Source organism: Macrosteles quadrilineatus, unplaced genomic scaffold, assembly GCF_028750875.1.
Source record: "Macrosteles quadrilineatus isolate MER2022 unplaced genomic scaffold, UCM_ALF_1.0 Scaffold_6__1_contigs__length_79288215, whole genome shotgun sequence".
Taxonomy (NCBI): Eukaryota; Metazoa; Arthropoda; class Insecta; order Hemiptera; family Cicadellidae; genus Macrosteles; species Macrosteles quadrilineatus.
In genome coordinates, this window is record NW_026542599.1 from 33,098,935 (window position 1) to 33,119,038 (window position 20,104).

Here is a 20,104-nt window from a genome sequence, read left to right on the forward strand (position 1 = left end):
ATGAATATTAAAAAATTTATATCTGTACATTTTAAGCGGAGTCAATATTGTCATAGTCCAGTAGTAACAGTAACCAATCTTTCGTAAATACAAAAATACCATTAGCTGCTTCCAAACAAAACAGCTGTTGTAACACCAGTTGCGACGTTGCCACTTCGAAGGCCGTGGCCTGGAGTTAAAGGTGGCCGTGCTTTAACTCCAGACCCCGGCCTTCGAAGTGGCAACGTCGCAAGTAGGGTTGTAACAGCTGTTTTGTTTGGAAACAGCTAAATTAGCGCCACTCATCCTATACTCATCTCCATTCCTACTTGGCTTAAAATACCTACTTTGTATGGTCTCCATTTCATTGTAAAGTATTAAATCCAAACAAAACAGTTGTAATATGAGCTGCAACAGCATTTACTGACGATGTTGCCGCATCGAATGCCGTGGCTTGGAGTTAAAGGTGGCCGTGCTGGCACTCCGAGCTTTTCGATCTAACAGCGAAGTTACATGTTATCTAAAACGTGCGTACAAATAATAGTTAATTAAAAAATAGCAGCTGTTTGTATTACATGACGTGTGACTGCGTGGTTGGTTGGTGGTTTTATCTGATCTGTTTCGGTCTGGTCTACTATGATTTTGACGTCTGCAATACTGCAATAATAAAGTCTGTCTGTGGTTTTGGTTTAAGGTTATGCATTTTTGAAGAGCCGGTCCGGTAGTACTTTATCTGTGTAATTGTTATTTGATTTGGTACCAATTTCATTTTTGAAAATGTCAAGCCTTAGTTCTGTTGTCGTAAAATTCTATGATGAGTACACAGCTCACACTCCCAAAAAGCTCAAAATTATTGATGCCTATTTGTTCTATGTTTTATTGACGGGTGCTGTCCAATTTCTATACTGCTGTCTTGTTGGCACTTTTCCTTTCAATTCATTTTTGAGTGGATTTATTTCTTGTGTGAGCAGCTTTGTGTTAGCAGGTAAGTCTTTTGTTTTATGGTTAGGGTGAAAGCTGGGTTAAGTAGGTAAAACTTACTGGTAATCAATATCTATGTAAATTGTTATCATTGGTCATAGACCATAGACCTAGACCCTAGACTCATTGATTGATGGTTTAAAATAGACCCTTATCTTACTCCCTAATAGGCTACATGGGTGTCAATTATCCAATCAATATGGACTAGGGGGCTCAAGCCCACTGTCCCCCCTACAAGATTCCAATTAGGCAGGCCTAACCTAAAAGTTACTAGTTCGCGCATATGATCGAGAAGTTTTGGTAAGAAATGTGTTAGCCTAAATCGCACACTATGTAAGCCTAGGCCTACATTCGTATGAACCTGGCAATAACTCAGCAATAAGTAGTGCGCAATTGGTATGAAGCTGGCAATAACTCAGCAATAAGTAGTGCGCGATTGGTGTGAACCTGGCAATAACTCCAGCAATAAGTATTGCGCGCGCCCGATTAAACCGATTGCTGGCCGTTAGGGGAAAATACGGTCGCGTACCATATTACCGATGATGTCACCAGATAGAGGACACTTTAACAGACACGTCAGTATCAATATCATGTACCTGGGGGGTAAGTTCGGGGGGGTCAAGTCAGCATTAAGTTGATAAAATCTATTGCTGGCTGTTTAGCGGAAAAAATACTTCCGCGTAGGTTATTATCGAGAGTGTCAGCTGAAAGAAGACACATTAACGAACACGACAGTATCAATATCACGGAAAAATTTATAGGCTATATTTATAGGTGTATATATATATATGTGTGTCCATTAGCATGATAACTCGAACAAAAATTATCCGATTTTGATGAAATTTAGTATAAACATGTAAACCTACATTTATTCGAACGAGTTCGCAAACCAGCATGATCGGACCACGGGAACGGGGGTTTATGGGGTAAAAATGGGTTTTTCCCATTTTTGACCCAAAAAAAACATAAAATTTTGGAATTTATTTCCCAACCAGAGCTTAAAAAAATAAATAATTTAGTATATTGAAACATTGTTGTATGCCTAATGGTTACGGAGAAAATTCAAAAAAGTGCAAATTTAAAATTCCCATGTTATTCTTATGGAGAAAATGAAAACTGTTGTAGTTTACTTGTTTATGGATGTTTATGGATAATATGTTGATCAAATTGGGCAAATTATTTATTTCATCCTATAGGCCTACTATTGACGTTTGGTCAAAAAACACTATTTACCTTCCCTGTAGCAGGAAACCTAAGCACTCGTTAAATCTAATGTTATTTAAATTGGAAATAAATATGTCTTATTTATGGAAATATTTGAGTAAATATGTAAACAGACAAGTTGAAATTCGCTTAGTCTGCAGGTTTGCTGCGGCGGGGGTATTTTAAATTTGTTATATGCCTATAAATTGTTGTTCAAGTAAGCACACCTCATATTTTCTGAATTTTTATTACAGTGTGTTTGAGACTTCAAGTTAATCCGCAGAACAAGAGCCAGTTCTATGGCATCAGTCCGGAGCGAGGTTTTGCAGACTTCATCTTCGCTCACATAATCTTGCATCTTGTCGTCATCAACTTCATTGGTTGATGAGCTGGGTAATTATTCTATTTAACATAGGCCTATTATACTCACCAGATATTTTTTTGGAATTTTTCCTGATTTCAGTATATTACCTAGATCCTAAATAGTTTATCCTTTCTAGATTTTCACCTTTGTCTCCATTTTTACATAGGCTAGGGTATATTCTTTATTTTTGACATCTTAAATTTCTATCTTGCAGTTTCAAAACTACTAAGTTAATTGTTCAATTTAAATAAGACATATTTTATTAGGTACATTAAACTACCTCAAACCAAATCACAAATCCTTCAATCACCTATGAGTCACAATAAATCATAAAAAACATAAACATCGTTCATCAACTGTTATTTAACTTAAGAAATAATGTATGCCTTATCAATAGTGTTTCAAATACCTATATAGAAACAATGTCTATACTATATTACGCTCCCAATGGTCAGCACTCGAGCTAAAATTGAAGAATATAACGGTGGAGGGCCTTTCATGTAAAAAGTGCAGGACACAATTTATCACTCTATTGGCACCTTTCAACCGTCAGAAGGGGAGCATCCAAGGCTTCTATGTATTTATTTATTATGAATTGACGACCTTCGAATGAAGCTAGAATACATCTGAACTGGCCCGACAATGACTTCTATGTCAGTCTATACCGGTTGCAATTTAGCAACAAATGAAATCGCATAGATGCAGGAATGCAGGTATTTACACAAACTCTTAGTATTAATTCGAAATTGCGACTTCTTCATCGATCACCTGACAGGTTTTATGATAAGCATCACTTTGCAGATTCCACTAGGTATTTGGAATTAAAAAAAAAAAAACAATGTAAATTTTTGTCTTTTTTCAGATACAGAAAAAACCAGTCTTGGAGCATGGGAAAACTTCCATTGGTCACACAAGCATTTAATGACAATTGTATTTCTTCATGTTTTGATACATAATGTTGGGTGTAATTTGTATACAGTTTATTTTAACATAAAAAATTGTCTCATGGTGCACCGAAATTAACTATGTAATACCGAGTAGGTCTCAAAGTGGTTTTAATTTTGTTGCGCCAGGATTATAAGTTATGTAACTATTTCTAAAATATTAATAAATAAAGACTGTAACTAACATGTTTGTTCATTTAAGACCATTTATCATCAGGCTCTTTTTGATTCAGGAATTGATGCACTGTGATGTAAAATCAAAATTTCTGTGTAAGTTATGTGGCTTGAGGAGATTGCCCAAGGGATACGAAAATTGTAGACTGGCTGCTGGCACCAATAATAAGAAAGTAGTAGCCCAATATTTTGTAAACAGACAACATTTTATACTTTGAGTTAACTTAAAGAGTTGTTAGCAGGAAAGTGAATCAAAGTCACAGATTATGCACAAAGAATATTTTATTCTAATGCAGGGTGTAATATGCTAAAATCAGTCACTAGTCGAGCGTCATTTTGTACACAAATCCTACAATACACAGTTATACAATCTACACTTTTATCAACAAAATCAAACAAAACTGTACATAATACTAACAGTCGTTTGAAACCCAATCTAATGATTGAACACTTTTTATAACTGCGAGAAACAAACCTGAAGTTTAATTTTTCTCTGGTTGATAGGTACACTGCTAGGACTACTAGACAAATGACAAAACTTATGACAATCTCATTCGCTTAAACATTCCAGATCAGCTCTGTAAAAGTACCTGAGGAATGATTAAATCAAAAAATTAAGAAGTTAAACAGGGCAAAGCCCGCGGGTTACAGCTAGTCAAAATTAAAACTGTTTATATCAAACTACTTTTTAACTCACCAAAAGCTGAATACGAGCTATAAACTAAGCTAAAAATCAATTTAAATTAATGTGGGTGTACATTGTAATTTCTACCTTCCGAATTCCAAAAATCTACATAAACTCACTCATTAGATAAGCCTAATTAAATTAAAGGTGTAACAGCAATACAGCCTAGTAAATTAATGTTCCTACGATTAAAATTAACAATATAGTACAAAACTAGACTAGATTCAGATTGCCTAGTTAAAGTATGAAAAGTAACATTTTGGTGTAGTCTTAAGATAAAAACATATATACAACAAAAACGCTAAAGCTACAAAATTTATGGTATTAACCTACGTGAAACACAAAAGAAAGTACTTGTTAATCATTCTAAAATATCACGATATCTTCTTATTAAATAACACAGTCTTTCATTTCTTCATTTACAAAAGTACTTGATAAACGACTATTGGGTGCACAAATTTAACGAGAGTGAAATAACAAAGCCTTATTGAAACCAGAAGCTCAAGAATATAAAATTTACATACATCCGCATATAAAGCGTTTTTAAGGTTTGAGAATTCCAACTAACATTAAAAAAATTAATTCGTAACATTTAATTGAAAGAATATTTTTGCTTGAACGACTATTTATTTAGTGGTTGAAATATTAAAATAAGCCTTTAGTTCGACAGTAAACATTGACGATACAGAGGGACCCCTTCAGCTAGAAGGAGAGGCTTGAAGTCTCTCCAGATATCTTCGACGAGCTCCAAGCAGCAATTTCTCTTTTCGAACATACAAGATTCTTTCCCTTTCTGTTGGAGACTTTGAAAATCGACTTCCTGGGTTCAATGGTTCCTCTTCTTCCTCAGCAGATTCACTATTCAAAAACAGATTGATTTAATTAAAAGAACTGAACAGTTGTAGAACTCCAATACACATCCAACTAATAAAAATCCTATCAGAAGCAATATGACTAATTTCAATCGCACAGAATGAATATTTTTAAAATGTTACAGCTACAAAAATGAAGTGCAACACATCAAGTCAAATTATGGCATTTTGCTTATAGCAAATTAAAAATATTTGCAATACTGATGATGTTCTTTTTATATCTTCAAAACAAATAAACAGAATGCAAAAACATGTATTGAGGAGTTTGTCTCACGTAGTACTCTGGCTGTGAAGGGTGAAGACTGTCACTAGGGCCCTTTCATTGGCTACTCATACCATTATTTCAGTCTTCACAATTAGGGCCGGAAAACATGGAAGTTACGCTGTGTAAACATATTTTAAATTTTAATAAAAAAATTAAGTGATAACGACAAAGAGCCTTTTGCTGGCGGTTTTTTATTCCTTGTAACGATGCTGTTCCTTGTGCAGAACAAAACAACCATGAGTTAAATCATGGAAGAAAGTAGCAGAACAGAAACACAGACAATATAGATCATTGAGGACACCAGAAAGTGGACGACTTGGCCAGAGTAGTGGTTAAACAGTTGTAAGAAATGTTTTTCCCAATACAAAAACACAGTGTGATCCCAAATTTGCTACATGTTTTCCATACCGAATTGTGATGACTAAAACTGTACGATTGGCTGATGTCATTGGTAATGGGAGTCATACTGTAAGTAATAACTCGGTAGTTTCTTGATCGTAACTAACCTGTTGGAGGCGTGCTGCCAAACGCCGGCCCCCAGGGAGGGCGGAGTCACCGGTGGAGTGGACAGGGGAGGAGGTGTGGGTGGACTCTGCAGTGGTGCCACTACATGACCTTCCAACACATTCTCTACAGTTAACTCAACACTGCGTGTGATGTGCAGATCCTCTATGATGACATTCAGTGGTAGGTGTGGGAACAGTTGCTGCACCTGCAATCAAACCACCAGTACAGTAAACCCTCATGAATCCGGTGGTGAATCAGGGTTGCCAACAGCAGTTTGAACTTCCGAACTTTGAACTTTGAATTATGGTTAGCTTAATAGGAATTCTTTGAAATGGATAGCTAGACATCTAAAAGTACATTATGGCTGACTTGGAAGCCTAATTAATGGGCCTTCACGTATAATCTACACGTAAAATGTTGAGTTTGTTTGTCATTTGTCCTATAGGCAATAAGAGTAAAAAGTGTATGATTATCTTCATCTTCATAAAAAAAAGTTGTACTTGTACAGATTTATTAACTAACAAAACTGTGATAATCAAACAATGAACAGGCTTATTAGGATTTTTGTGTTTTTTTTTATTAAAGCTTCCAATACGAATAAAGGATGAACCACACCTGGCTGGGCCAATATGAGCAGACCAAATTAATTGAATTACAATTATGGTTAGTATAAAAAAATCAACTACTTAAAAAACTAAAAAAAAACACATTACTCTCTTTTAAGAAACTGAGTAAAATGTAAAACATACAACTACAGGTTTAAACTACTACTTTCAACTTAAAACAACAAAATATAACACAAATCAAAGAATGTAATTTTAAAAGAAACAAAATGGTTGAACCTAGTTAAAAATTTAAAAAAATTACTAGAGAAATATACTTGTATCAAAGAAAATGAACAGGTTAAAGAACAAGTTAATCAAACAATAGCCACAACTACAATAATTTAAAGCACGCTTTATCATTAACCTATCTTAGAAACCTGTGAACACTCATCTAGGATTCCAATTGTTTGTTTCAGAAAAGAGCAATGAACATTGAGTCTAGGCCCTGGATGTAAAGAACATTAATATAGTGATTTATTTGCTGATTTGAATAATTATAAAAATATTGACCAACCAACCAATATTGACAACACTGACCCATAAGTTGAGTGAATATAGTTAAGTAGTTACTCAGCGTAGGAAGGAGGAAGGTTTGAGTAGAGAAATCTTCAGACCCAATGGGTCTTTAAACCTTCCTAGGTTAATAATGTTGACAGTGACAATACAATATTCTAATTTTTCTGGAGTGATTTTTCTTGTGCCTGTTTTGACTCTTTCCCATTCAGGTATGCCTATTCTCTATACTAACCTTTATACCAAAGTTATCCTCACAAAAGTCCTAAAAATCTTAAGCCCTTGTTCTCTATGTTACAGCCTTAACCATCAACTTTTTTGACAAAGTCGAGTGAGGTAGCAACGGTGCTGGATAATTTAGAGTTATTTTAGTAACAACTTATATTTTTTATTTAAGAATTTGTAAGCAACCAAATAATTTAATTGATGTCAAATGAACAATGGGTAAAAACAAACATAATACTTTGGGTAAACAGCAAAAAATTAAGAACATTTATTCTACACACAGACACGTATTAGTGAGCTTGGATTAGTGCAAGTTACATAATGACAAACTACCTGCGATAATACAACAAAGAAACATAATTTTGGAACTTCTTGATTCCTTGATTGATGGCCATTTGATTCAACAATTATACTATGGCCATAGTGTTTACTCACCGTCCTGGCCATGGACTCTAGCTGGGAGGTGTGGGTTGGTTGAGTGTTATGTAGGAGTTGAGTGTGGGTCACTTCTACTGAGAAACTGGGCAACCATGACACGTATCTGGAGCCTGTGACACAACAAAACAAATATATACAATCTACACACATCTAAACTTGAGAATGATTACTCCTCTCTTTAAAAAAAAAAGGTTGTCAGCCTCTTTTAACATTACATTTTCCTGTCCACATAGGCCTCAGGCCTGTGCGTGGAAAGGCCTATCCAGCAAAGCAAGGAGCGAGCCGGTACAACAAGGGTGAACTAATAAAATCTAGTGACAGGCACCAGTATCTGAACCCACAACATCACTGCCATGACTTCGAAGTCTGTTGCGCTACTAACTGAGCTACCGAATCACAAAATAATGAATGACAAGAAAATATGCCAAAGGGGTGAATATCTTTGGCTGTATACCTTAATCACTTTACATAGTAATTAGGGGATTTCCCATACTATTAAGCTACACAAGTCATCTCACTTCATTCTAAATTTGGACTCACCCTCAGCATAAAATATCCACACAAAAAGTGTCACTTAATAATAGATCTTTTGACATTAGTTTTTTGTAATGGTGATTGACATTAATGTTGTCTAGGATTCCAGATCCTAAAATTTTAGGATCTGAAATCCTCAGATAAGAATTCATGAAATTGCTTAACTCAGTCATGTTTAGTGTACTTCCTCATCTCAGAGTAGGGTCAGTGTTTTTTACTGTACATGTCTGCAATAATTACTTAACACGTTCGCTACTGAGCGTCGCATATATGCGACGCCGCGGTCATCGCCACAGACCAAGGTATACATTTGAATCTTACACATAGACCGGCTGTCACTTGGATAACAGTACACACAGACCACGGGTGAAAACCTGTAAAACAGTGATCATTTACATTGTAATACGCTACAATCGTGTTTGTAAATAAATTATTCTTGGTTTTTTGTATTTTTTATAACCTTTTGTAATGTTGCATATTTGCGACGCCCGGTCTACAGCGAAGACAATAGTGAAAATTATCATAGTTTTCTTGAAATAGACTTAACGTCGCATATATGCGACAGTTCATTTTTTTGTGTTTTAAGGTGAAAGTAAGTAAAAAAATAAACAGATTATTCAAGAACAGTTTATAACTGAACAAATATAAAAGCTACATAGGATAATGCAGCATACATACTGCATACATACATACAGTGATGCAGAAAAGTAAAGACCAGTTTTTCCAACTATTATATGACGTCACCAATCATTATATCCACAGACCAAGCGACGCAGTTGTGCGTCAGACATCTCTGTAGACCACTGCAGGGAATTCAGTGCCTTCAAATAGACCACTACAAAGATATAAGCATTTTAATAACATTAGAACCCCGACGCAAATATGCGTCGGCAGTCTATTTTAATGTGACTAGCTGTCGCATATATGCGACGGCAGTCTATGGGTGGAAACCGGCCGTCGCATATGTGCGTCGCTGGTCCATGTGAATAGAAAATTTCGTACTATTGCAGTAGCGAACGTGTTAAATAACATGTTAAACATTGCTGAACAAAGTTACCATCAAAGTGGAAGAAGTGGTTGGGCCGGGGACGGTTGGGAGGCAGGTTGGCTGGCTCGTTGAGTTGGCTGTTGGCTGAGTTGAGACTATGAATACTCAAGGCCAGACGACACGTGGGACACGATGTATCCTGCTCTAGCCAAGACTGAAGACACGAGCTGTGACAGATAAAGATAAAGTTATCACATAGCATTGACCTATACTGAAGGAGACATCCCATCTGCATGGTAGCCAAATTATTTGTTGTAAAAGAACATAGTAAAATGAAACATCACAGATTGTGCTTGTCTAAAATTCTATTTACTCCCTTGATTTTTATCCTTTGGTAAAAAATATGACATAAAATTTGCTACAGTTTTCAAAATGTTGTCTTCAGTTTGACTTGGTAAAAAATTTAGCGTATTTTATCAGTCATTTACACATGGACAGTTATCTTTCTGTGAATATTAACTTATGAATTGGAAGAGTTAAATCGGACGCTTGTCTGGGATTGTGTTCGTGAAGATCCCCACCTCTGATTGGTTGGCAAGATATTTCATGGATATGTCTCTGTCAAGAGTGAAATACTCAATAGACAACTAGTGTATGGTAAAAACCCTCAACATCAATAAAATGGCACGACCGCACGACTTTGAAAAATCTCAAATAATTCATTTAGAAAAAAATTATAGTGGTTTTAATATAAATCCTAAGTACATCAGTGGAAATTAATGTTTCAACTTCAAATAATTACATTTTTTTAATACAGTGTCAGTAAAATGGGGTTCTTAGTTTTGTACACATTGTTGAATTTGTACCCCCCATGGTTTTAGCATGATGGTTTTTAGCATTTGCATAACGTCTGCAATCGTTTTATAGCGTTTTGTCATGCTAGCAGTGACTTTAAAGTTATCCAACCAAAGGAAGATAGCTTTCCTTGATGGCACGGGAGCCCACGGCGTTTGACTGAATTCACAACGGAAAGTGCGCTGAGCACAAACCATAATATCCATTAAATATGCCTTTACAGCAAACGCGTGTTGTGCACTCGTCCAACGCTCCATGGCTACTGAAATTTCCACTTGTCTATACACCTATTGTCATTTCCCCCTTAGCCCCCAGTTACTTATCAGCTGGTATTGGAATCGTGCCGCTTCACTGCCTCACCATTTATAAGAAAATCTTGTTTCAATACAACTTACACTTTCTGGACACTTACTTGTGGAACAGATGGGTGCAAGGCAGTTTCCGAGCAGATTCCATTTTCTCCCAACAGATGGCACAGTTGTCCGAGTTTTCAGCCAGTTCCTTGCTCGATGCCATTGGGTAGCTGTGAAAAAATAAGTTTTATTATAGAAGTGGGATTGTAACTATGCTGTAATGCCTGAAAATATAAATTGGGTTGTATGGAATAAAAGTTTGATTTTAATTAATTTTTAATTCAACTTGGATTACTGGAATAGGGAAACCAATTGCACTGATTCTAAATGGTGGCACAATCATATGAATTATGTCACAGTGCTAGTAGCTCAGCTTAGGGGTGGGGGTTCAACCAAAATTCAAAACTAATTTTTTAAAAGTTTCTTTTCCAAACCTTAGTGCCACTGTAACATATGTATAAGTTGTCTTTTGTATGTTTGTACATTTAGTAGGCTTTGCATTAGCCACAGACCAGAGAGACAGGGAGTTGCCAAGACGGCGGAGGTTCGCTCGAAAGTAAATCTTTATCCAATACCGTCAAGTGGCCAACTTGAACTGATGCTCAGAGGTAAGAAATACTTTACTGTATTCGACAGAAAAGAGGGATTTCATTCAAATGAGCTGGACGATGAGAGATTCCTAGCTACTTTCATTTTACCTTTTACGATATTTATGTTCACTAAATTACCTTTAGGCCTAAGTGTAATTCCAGAGATATTTCAAAGGTACCATATGCAAGTATTAGGTGACTTTCCTAATTTAGGTATTTACTTTGATGACTTCATCTTAACTACATCAACTGAGGAAGAACATTACCTTATTCTTAGTAAAATCATTCAAAGAGCAAAAGAAAATAATATAAAGTTTAATAGTACAGTAACAAGTTACAGTTCAAGCAAGAAAATAACATTAAGTTTAATAGAACAGTAACAAGTTACAGTTCAAAGCAAGAAAATAACATTAAGTTTAATAGTACAGTAACAAGTTACAGTTCAAAGCAAGAAAATAACATTAAGTTTAATAGTACAGTAACAAGGTACAGTTCAAAGCAAGAAAATAACATTAAGTTTAATAGTACAGTAACAAGGTACAGTTCAAAGCATGAAAATAACATTTAAGTTAGTACAGAACATTTAACAACATTTAAGAAAGTACATTAACAAGTTAGAGTAAAAAGTAAACATGGTTAAATATTTAGGTATAATTTTTTTTCTGAACAAGGTGTTCAACCAGACCCAGATAGAATTGAAGTGTTAGTTAAGTTGCAAGGACCTAAAAACAAAAAACAGTTGCAGTCAATGTTAGGTGCGGTTAATTTAATGACTAAATTTATAACCTAGTATGTCTAAAATAACTGAACCTTTTAATTGGTCAAAACCAAATTTAAAAAAAAAGCATTTAAACTATTAAGAAAAAATCAAGGAGGCCACAGAACTTATAATATTCTATCCAAAATTGCCAGTAGAAATTTGTGTAAGATGCATGTAATTCTTCTGGCCTAGCTAGTTTGTTACAGAATAATTAAGTATCCAGTAGCTTTCAGTTCTAGATCTTTAACTAGTGCAGAAACTAGATACCCAGTAATTTACAAGGAAAAGGCCGCTGTTTATTTTTGCAGTGTCCAAGTTTTACCAGTGCATTCATGGAACTGGGGTGACCGTACGTACTCTGATCATAAGCCTATTGTAAGTATGATGGAAAAGAGTATTTGTAATGTTTCAAGTAGACTTCAGAAGTTTAAGCTCAAGTTGTTTAATTCTTAATGTAAAGTATTTGCCAGGGAAAGATAATGACATTGCTGACGTTATGTCTAGATTTGTCAAAACAGTACCAAAAGAGAGTGAGAGTTTACTTGACAAATGTGTGATGATACATAGCCTACCTAAACAACTTAGTATGTCCGAAGCTAAAAAACAAGAGTTTAGGTTAGCTTACAAAAATTGGCCCAGTTTTAAGTAATGTAATAAACTACATTCATAAAGGATGGTCTAATCTAAAAGATCTCAAAGAAAGAGAAGAAAAAACTGATTTTTAAGATTCAACGTAATCTTCTGTTTGAAGATGACTTACTCTTTCTAGAGAACAAACTTGTCGTACCTTAACGTTAAGACAAAGTGTTAGACCATATTCATGAGTCTCATTAAGGTGTCATAGGGCTCGCTCTTTGTTATACAGTATTGGCCTAACTTGAGTGCTGATATCGAGAAGGTTTTTTTTTTAAGAGGTTGGCGACCTCTTTTAACCTTGCATTTGCTCGTCCACATAGACTATTTGCCCGTGCGTGGAACGTATCCAGCAAAGCAAGGAGTGAGCCGGTACAGTACAAAGGTGAACTGTACTGATAAAGTGTTTACGGCAGTGACCAGGATACGAACCCACGACAACGCTGCCTTGGGCCTGAAGTCCGTGACGTCACCGACTGAGCCACCGACTCACCTATTTTTCGGATTGACGTGGATGATGATGGCTTCTTAACAAAACATGTTACTATTATAACTGCTGACAGGTGCTTTTAATCCATATTAGTGAATTCCGCTGTTTCGGTCACTAAAATTATATTCAAATAGATATAATTGATGTTAAGTTTGCTACCTCTGCTCCATGTGGTACAGCACCCACAGGTAGTTGCGGTGCTTCTTCACTCTCCTCTGTATCTCATGTATGAGGTAGCGCAGGTGCATACAGATAACCAGTGAAGCCATGGACAGGAAGATGTTGCTCCACAACAACATGTGTACGTGGTGTAGAAGCTCCACAGTCAGGGCTCCCAGCTCAAACACTAGCTCCGTGTAGTACGCCAGTGCGCCTCGCTTCTCCCAGACACGGCCGCCGCCACCACGCACGTCGTACACGTGCAGCGCATAGCGGAGCAACGTGTGCAGCGTGCGCACCGACAACAGCACGCACTGTAACAAGGTTAGTGGAAAAAGTGCTTGATGTAGAAAATAAACGAGAATATGAATTTAATAGTGTAGTACAAACTAAAATTATCTGCACAAAACATAACTTATTAAAGACAACTGAAAACTGAGCTTGACATGTTTTGCAGCCTGGAAGACCAGATTGGAACAACGCAAGAGCATTGGGTTTACCAGTATTGATAGTGCAGTAAAACATTTGGTCTGATCAAAGACGTTCTGTTGGATAGATGGTGGTTAATCCAAACCTTTCCACCTATTCTACAAATTTAATGTCTTCTCTCAAGTAACCACTACTGTAATCCTTATCCTTTTACCATTTTGAAACTGAAAGGCGGTTAAAGTGAGTATTTACCTCGGCAGCCATGAATGCGAATGTGTTGAGACCGGCTGACAAGAAGCCAACGGCAACTGCTACAAGGAACATCAGACCTAAACATAGACCAACACATTAGCATACATACTATGCAGCAACAGAGTCGACGTGAGGCAGGCAGAGTGGCTGAGAAGGATTATTTATGAAAACGATTAGAGTCAAGCGAGGCTACTTTAGAAAATCAGAGCCCAAATTAATTTTTAACCAAGTTTCTGTGTAAATAACAAATTGTATAGATTTGTTTTTTTATTTTTGTCCAGGCCTACAAATCTCAGAGAGAACTCTTTCACAAAAAAACTGCTTTGTGTACTTAAAAACATCCAGTACATCTCATAGGCAAAATATAATATGTAACAAACCTCTGCCTAATCCAAATCTAACAAAAACAGGATTCTAACCCAACTAGTTTTTTTGTAGGACTCTACTGGACTGGCTTTTCAGCCCAACTAATCATTCCTTGAAAAAACAACATTTAAAACTACACTTAGATGTACAATTTTCATGCTAAGTTGACTCTATCTGATGTTGCTTATACATGTTTACAAGTTACAAGTATGACTAACCTGATAGAAACAGTATGGACACCAGCAACACCACCAGTCTCAGGTGCGACCATCCTGGAGTGGTGGGGGAGAATGATAACTGGAAACACAAAACTGCATCACACAACTAAACAATTGGCCATCATACTTCTCAAAAATACACAGCAATTGACTATCTAGATATCTCTTAATAAGTTACAAGCCTACAATGCTCGTCTATAATTGTAGGGGAAGTACTCCATTTAACTGTAAAAACTCAAACACTTCTTTTCAGCCAGCATTCTACTTCACTCCCGAAACTTTTCCTTATTTTGGGCATAAAAACTAAGCGTACCGTACATAAATTTCAACAATAAGGATGAATAAGGGTTTGTAGGGTTTGTTTCACTACCAAAGATTTGTAAACACAAAAATAAAATAAAATATATTACTATTACAATGCAAACTTCTACTGAAACTAACATTTAGAATCTTTTAGCTAACACCAACTTTTTTGAAAAGGTTCGCCATTATGAAAAACTATTGTACTTTATATTCAAAGTAGATCATAATCTCTGTATCATCAAGAAATAAAATACTCATTTTAGACAAACCTAACCTGGTTTTTAAGAGGTCAGGGATGATATACAACACTACAGGGCACATATTCCCCACACATATATCACATATATCACATATATCACATATTCTTACCACACTGACTCGTACTAATTATCAAAGATTTTTTTAAAACTCCATTTCTAACAGAGCATATTTTTAATGGGTTCAATTATCTAATGATTAATCGAATTGACAAGGTACCAAAAACAATCAGTTCGTTAAAGGTTTTGTTATTGGATTGCATTTATTTTAAGGTCAAGTTCCAGACCATTTTGACATTTTTATTTAGGACAAAAAAACTTTTCAGTTTTTCTACGATTTTTACAAAAATAAAAAAATTCATGCAAAGTAGGGATAAGCAAGTTGGTGAATGTGAGTGTCAAACAATAGAGTCAATATAATCACCTGTTGCTATTTAGCATTGAGCACTTATTGTGTATACGATATTTACCACTTACCAGGTAAACATCTGTGAATGTTTTATAAGTTACCAGTACGTAATGTGGACTTGGTGGTTTCATAATACAAAAAATTACTTATACATTTTATCTGGACCGGTGTAATCAGCAGTAATTTGCGTTAACATCGTGTTTTTCAGGTGTTTTTTTACACCAATGGCATTTTTTTGGTATCAACAATACCGATGCCTAACGCCAACCTTTTTGTTTGATAGCATTTTGTTAATTAATTCATAGCCCAAAGACAAATGGCATCTGGGTCTGGAGATGATCCCGCTTGGAATTGAACCGGCGACCTTCAGATTTAATGGCGAGCACCATAGGTTAACAGTTCCTTGACTTAAAATATTAATAAAATTTTTTAAAAAAAAATTAGGAAAAGCGGTCCAAACCCATTAAAGTTTTGCAACAATTTTAACATGGGATGGGATGCCTACTTCATTGTAGTCTATAGTGAAAGGCAATACACATGATCACTTTAGATTCACGCTGTATGGATGTTAAAGTCAACTAATGTTATCAAAACTACTTTTCATTTAACACATTCATAAGCTTGAAAAAACAATTAAATACAATAAAACAAGACTACACATTTATTACAGATCTTACTACAGATCACAGACTACAATACTTGATAAAATATTGTAACAATGACGAATCACCTGTCTGAATATGATGTTATGTGATTATTGGAAAATAAATAAATTAATAGATGTTTTAATCTAATGTTTACTTACATATTCAAAACGATCTTTGCAGAGTTGTGCCAATAGATGTAGGGAGCCTAATACACTGAACCAGGCACACCACATGACAACCTAGAATAGACAACTGGTTAACTATTGATTGTACTACACAGGCAACACATTTCTCCATGTATAACAGACCTTAATTTAATGTCTTAGTTTTAACATGCTTGCTCTTTTAGATCTATCATTCTTTTGGGTAAACTGAAGAACATTTTCACATTTTTTACTCCAAAGGGTGATGCAATAGACTTAGGCTATGCAATAACCATTAACCAATCCTCCACATAGAATTATTCATGGGAGAATAAATCAACCAAAAGCTGAGATCTATGCTAGACATGTCCAACCTTAAAACTTCTCTTGGGTTTTTTGAGAAGTTAAACTACGTGCATAACTAGGAGACAGTTAAGTCTATTTAGAAATAAGTGACCTAAGACTTTGACCCCCTGTTCAGTGGGACAGCCCTTTAGATAGAGGATTTGTATTGCGTCTTGCAAAAAATTGTAAAATGTAAAAAGTCATTATCTCTAATTATTAGACTGTAAACAAATACTGAATCCCTACCTCATCCATAAACTGCACATTGATGACACCAAATACAAAGATGAACTTGTAGAAGACAAAGTTCCAGAACTTGTCTTTGAGGTGTTGCTGCTCCGAGACCCTCAGTTCACCAAACACTAGTCTTTGTATAAACTTGCCCAGCAGAATGAGGGTACAGTAAGCTGTGTTGATCAGGGTCTGAAAAAAAAACATCAATGAGTTATAACAGCCATCTCAACAATTCATTGCAGTTGGGTTAATTTTATACTAAAAGAGTCTAGTGGTAGAGCTCGGGGCTTTGGGGCCCGAGGTCCTTAGTTCAAATCCCACCAATCACCAATGGATTTAATCCATGTGATCATCTTGCAACCCTCTAGGATAAGCCTGGAGTAATGTATAAAACCAGGGCTTGAATCTAGCGTCCTAGGACGTGAAGGTTGGACATAAAAAAGCAAGAAGTGGTATGACTCAGCGTTGTTGTCAACTTTTCCCTCATTCTATAAACGAAAAAATAATTCCAACACTTTATAAAACAGTTATCGCTCGAACTTATGGTTGATGGGTTATCTGTACAAAAATCACAGAGAAGACAAGAAACGTGTTCTATACTGATCATGTTATTTAATTTTAGCTGTATTGAAGAGGCTACATGAGTAAGGCCTACGTTTTCTCAATGCAGTGTTGTGCTGATGATCCAATTCACACACTGCCATGTAACCTAGCTAATTGTTGTTTACATCAACAGCTCCCGCCGAAACAATCTTATCTTGTCATCAAACAATCACATGTCAACAACCAAACAGAGCAGTATCAACATCCATTTCACAGTTTGAACCTGACACTAACAGAGCAAGATCTCCCCTGGTGGACACAGAGCTTACTACAGTAGTCATTGCGTATTCACACCCATTGGCGACTGGCATGATTTGAACTCGGAGCCACATAACAGAGGTGCCCTGGCAAAGTGTTTATGCCCTTTGTATACTGTAAATGAAATGGTGATTGTAGCAGATGATCCTGGGCGCGCCTTACGATAACACAACGCAAACATGATTCAATGCGGCTACGAGGTTGCGTGCAGAAATCGAAGGCGCTGCTTCTCACACAAAAACATACAAACTGAACGTAAAATAAAATATTTGCTAAAGAATGGTGAATCTGTGTAAAAGATTAAAAAACAAAAACCATTAATCGTGTTTATTTAATATGATGTTTTATCATTCAACTTTTTAACTACGTTTACACCTGAGTCGCCAACAAATTTTACTAACTTTGTCAAAGTCAAATGTAAATGTTAAATGGTTAATGTAAATGGTTGTTGTCAAATGATAATGAATAAATAATAACAGAGAAATATCTTTTTTTCCAAATGCATGACCAATTTTTCTCCATTTAAACAATGCTAAACAATGTAAACGGAGTATGAGCATTGTTTAAATGGAGAAAAGTGGTCATGCATTTGGAAAAGAAGACATTTCTCTGTTATTATTGATCCATTCTTAACAAATAAGGTATCATTAAAAACTACATAAAATTTACTAACTTTTTGTCTCTTGCAAATTTTTTCGTTAAGTTAACGGTTTTCGTGAAATTTGGCATCAAATATTTTAAAAGGTCGCCATTTTGAAACGGCTAATGATTTATTTAGTATTATTTCTAACAATAATTGGCCTTAATAAGATTAACATTTCTGCAAAATCTCAAGGCTGTATCTTAAACCGTTTAGGAGTTATTAATGTTTTTGTATAAAACACATAAATGCCTTCAGTCGGTAAACTAGACACCACAGACCCATGTTCCTATGGTGAAATGTGTTTGTCTTGACCTAAGCAATAACGAAAAAATTTTTTTTTTAAATTTTATACATGTGTCCAGAGAGTTACGGGACACCCGTATATCAAACTTTATATTTATATATTTATATCCATACCATTGATTATATCGTACTCAGTATAGTCAATCCATCTAATCAAATATTATATTGAGGAAATAATGCCCTACTCGTTGAAAAAATAAATTAAAAAATACCAACTATCTAGACGAGTTGTAGGCACAAACTTAGATAAAATGCAAACAATTATTTTGAGACAATTTCCGAAAATGTTTTCACTGCGAGTTGGAAATAGTGTTCGTATTTATTACACCCCAGCAATGTTGTATACCCAAGACAGTCACTTATTGTCTCTCTACAGTCTATTGTTTGACAAGACTTGTTTTCAATACACCCTCGACTCCCGCGGACGCTTTTAAACATGCTCGTATATTACTATACAAAAACTTCAATAAATCTGTTCTTCTACATGTTAGTATCATAAAACTTGAATTTATATGTTTAAAATGGTAAGAATCCACAGATACGTAAACAGAAACAGTTTTAATAGACTTCGTGAATATTATAACATGTGTATCGTTGGTTTTAGTTCACTAATTTTACAACCGAATACAGAAGTGTCTGTACAGTAGCTATTCGATGTTTTAGTTTAAAACCGTTGACTAGGACTATTGGATACTAAAGTAGACATCCCATCTACATGGACCAGCTGTCGCCAATTATTACTAGGGTTGCTTTCAGAGAGGTGAAAGCCAGTTGAGCGGAACAAACGTGATTTGATATTTGTATAAGTAACTAAATGTAAAAAAGTCAATAGATGTATTAATGCTTGTTTTATTGATTATAATTAATTGTAATAATTCAAATTTGTTTTTACTACATCTTGTTATTCAGACACCTCTTCCAGAAGTGCATTGGTAGTTTTGACCAGGAAAATATTACAGTACTTGGAATCTGATATTAACATCCAAAAAGGGCATTAAAGTATAAAAAAGAGAAAGGAAATTTAACATTCAAATTCAACTTTAGCCTACAACAAAAACATTGGTGTTCATTTTTCATCCTTACAATCGGTTTAAAGTATTTAAGTAAAAAAAACAGTAACTATTTAAAAAAAACACGTGAGTATTAAAGTATAACATCAGGAGGGAAAATTTGACATTTAAATTCAACTGTGCAACATAAACATTGGTCTTCATTTCAACCCTTGCAATCGGTTAAAATCAGCTTTCTTTGCTGAAAATAATTTATGATTGTTAATACCAAGTATTCTTGATATGATTGTAATGTAACTGGAATGTAGGTCTTCCACCATTATTGGGACGATTTAGAGACGGCATTTTAATACTGGCCTTAATAAAACCATTGACCATTGGATACAGAAGATTTTGATGAAAAAGCTGGCTATAAATTTAACATGGGGATGGAATGTCTAGTTGTATTGATAGTCAAAGATAACCGTGGTTAAAAGTGTACTTCTATAAGTCCAGGTAATTAATTATTTACTTATTACGGTTATAACTGGACGTATGTATAGTCCGTGGCTTGGCAATCAAATAACA

At 35.4% G+C, this 20,104-nt stretch overlaps 2 protein-coding genes across 2 annotated transcripts in view; one reads left to right on the top strand and one right to left on the bottom strand.

Annotated features, from left to right (window-relative positions):
• Positions 1–641: 641 nt before the first annotated feature.
• On the top strand, positions 642–3,655 carry LOC128996876 (dolichyl-diphosphooligosaccharide--protein glycosyltransferase subunit DAD1-like). The gene is made up of 3 exons (XM_054422394.1): positions 642–964; positions 2,418–2,556; positions 3,390–3,655. The coding sequence occupies exons 1-2, from the start codon at positions 757–759 to the stop codon at positions 2,546–2,548; spliced, it is 339 nt and encodes a 112-aa protein (XP_054278369.1). The 5' UTR covers positions 642–756; the 3' UTR covers positions 2,549–2,556; positions 3,390–3,655.
• Positions 3,656–3,925: 270 nt separating this feature from the next.
• Positions 3,926–20,104, bottom strand: part of LOC128996847 (E3 ubiquitin-protein ligase AMFR-like) — a 102,258-nt gene continuing 86,079 nt past the window's right edge. Inside the window, exons 2-11 of the mRNA XM_054422353.1 lie at positions 16,733–16,909; positions 16,157–16,237; positions 14,383–14,461; positions 13,799–13,875; positions 13,118–13,431; positions 10,545–10,655; positions 9,347–9,504; positions 7,753–7,865; positions 5,974–6,179; positions 3,926–5,188 (exon numbers count right to left, since the gene is read on the bottom strand). Coding sequence (XP_054278328.1) covers positions 5,029–5,188; positions 5,974–6,179; positions 7,753–7,865; positions 9,347–9,504; positions 10,545–10,655; positions 13,118–13,431; positions 13,799–13,875; positions 14,383–14,461; positions 16,157–16,237; positions 16,733–16,909 — 1,476 coding nt within the window. The 3' untranslated portion in view covers positions 3,926–5,028. The remainder of the gene's footprint in view (positions 5,189–5,973; positions 6,180–7,752; positions 7,866–9,346; positions 9,505–10,544; positions 10,656–13,117; positions 13,432–13,798; positions 13,876–14,382; positions 14,462–16,156; positions 16,238–16,732; positions 16,910–20,104) is intronic.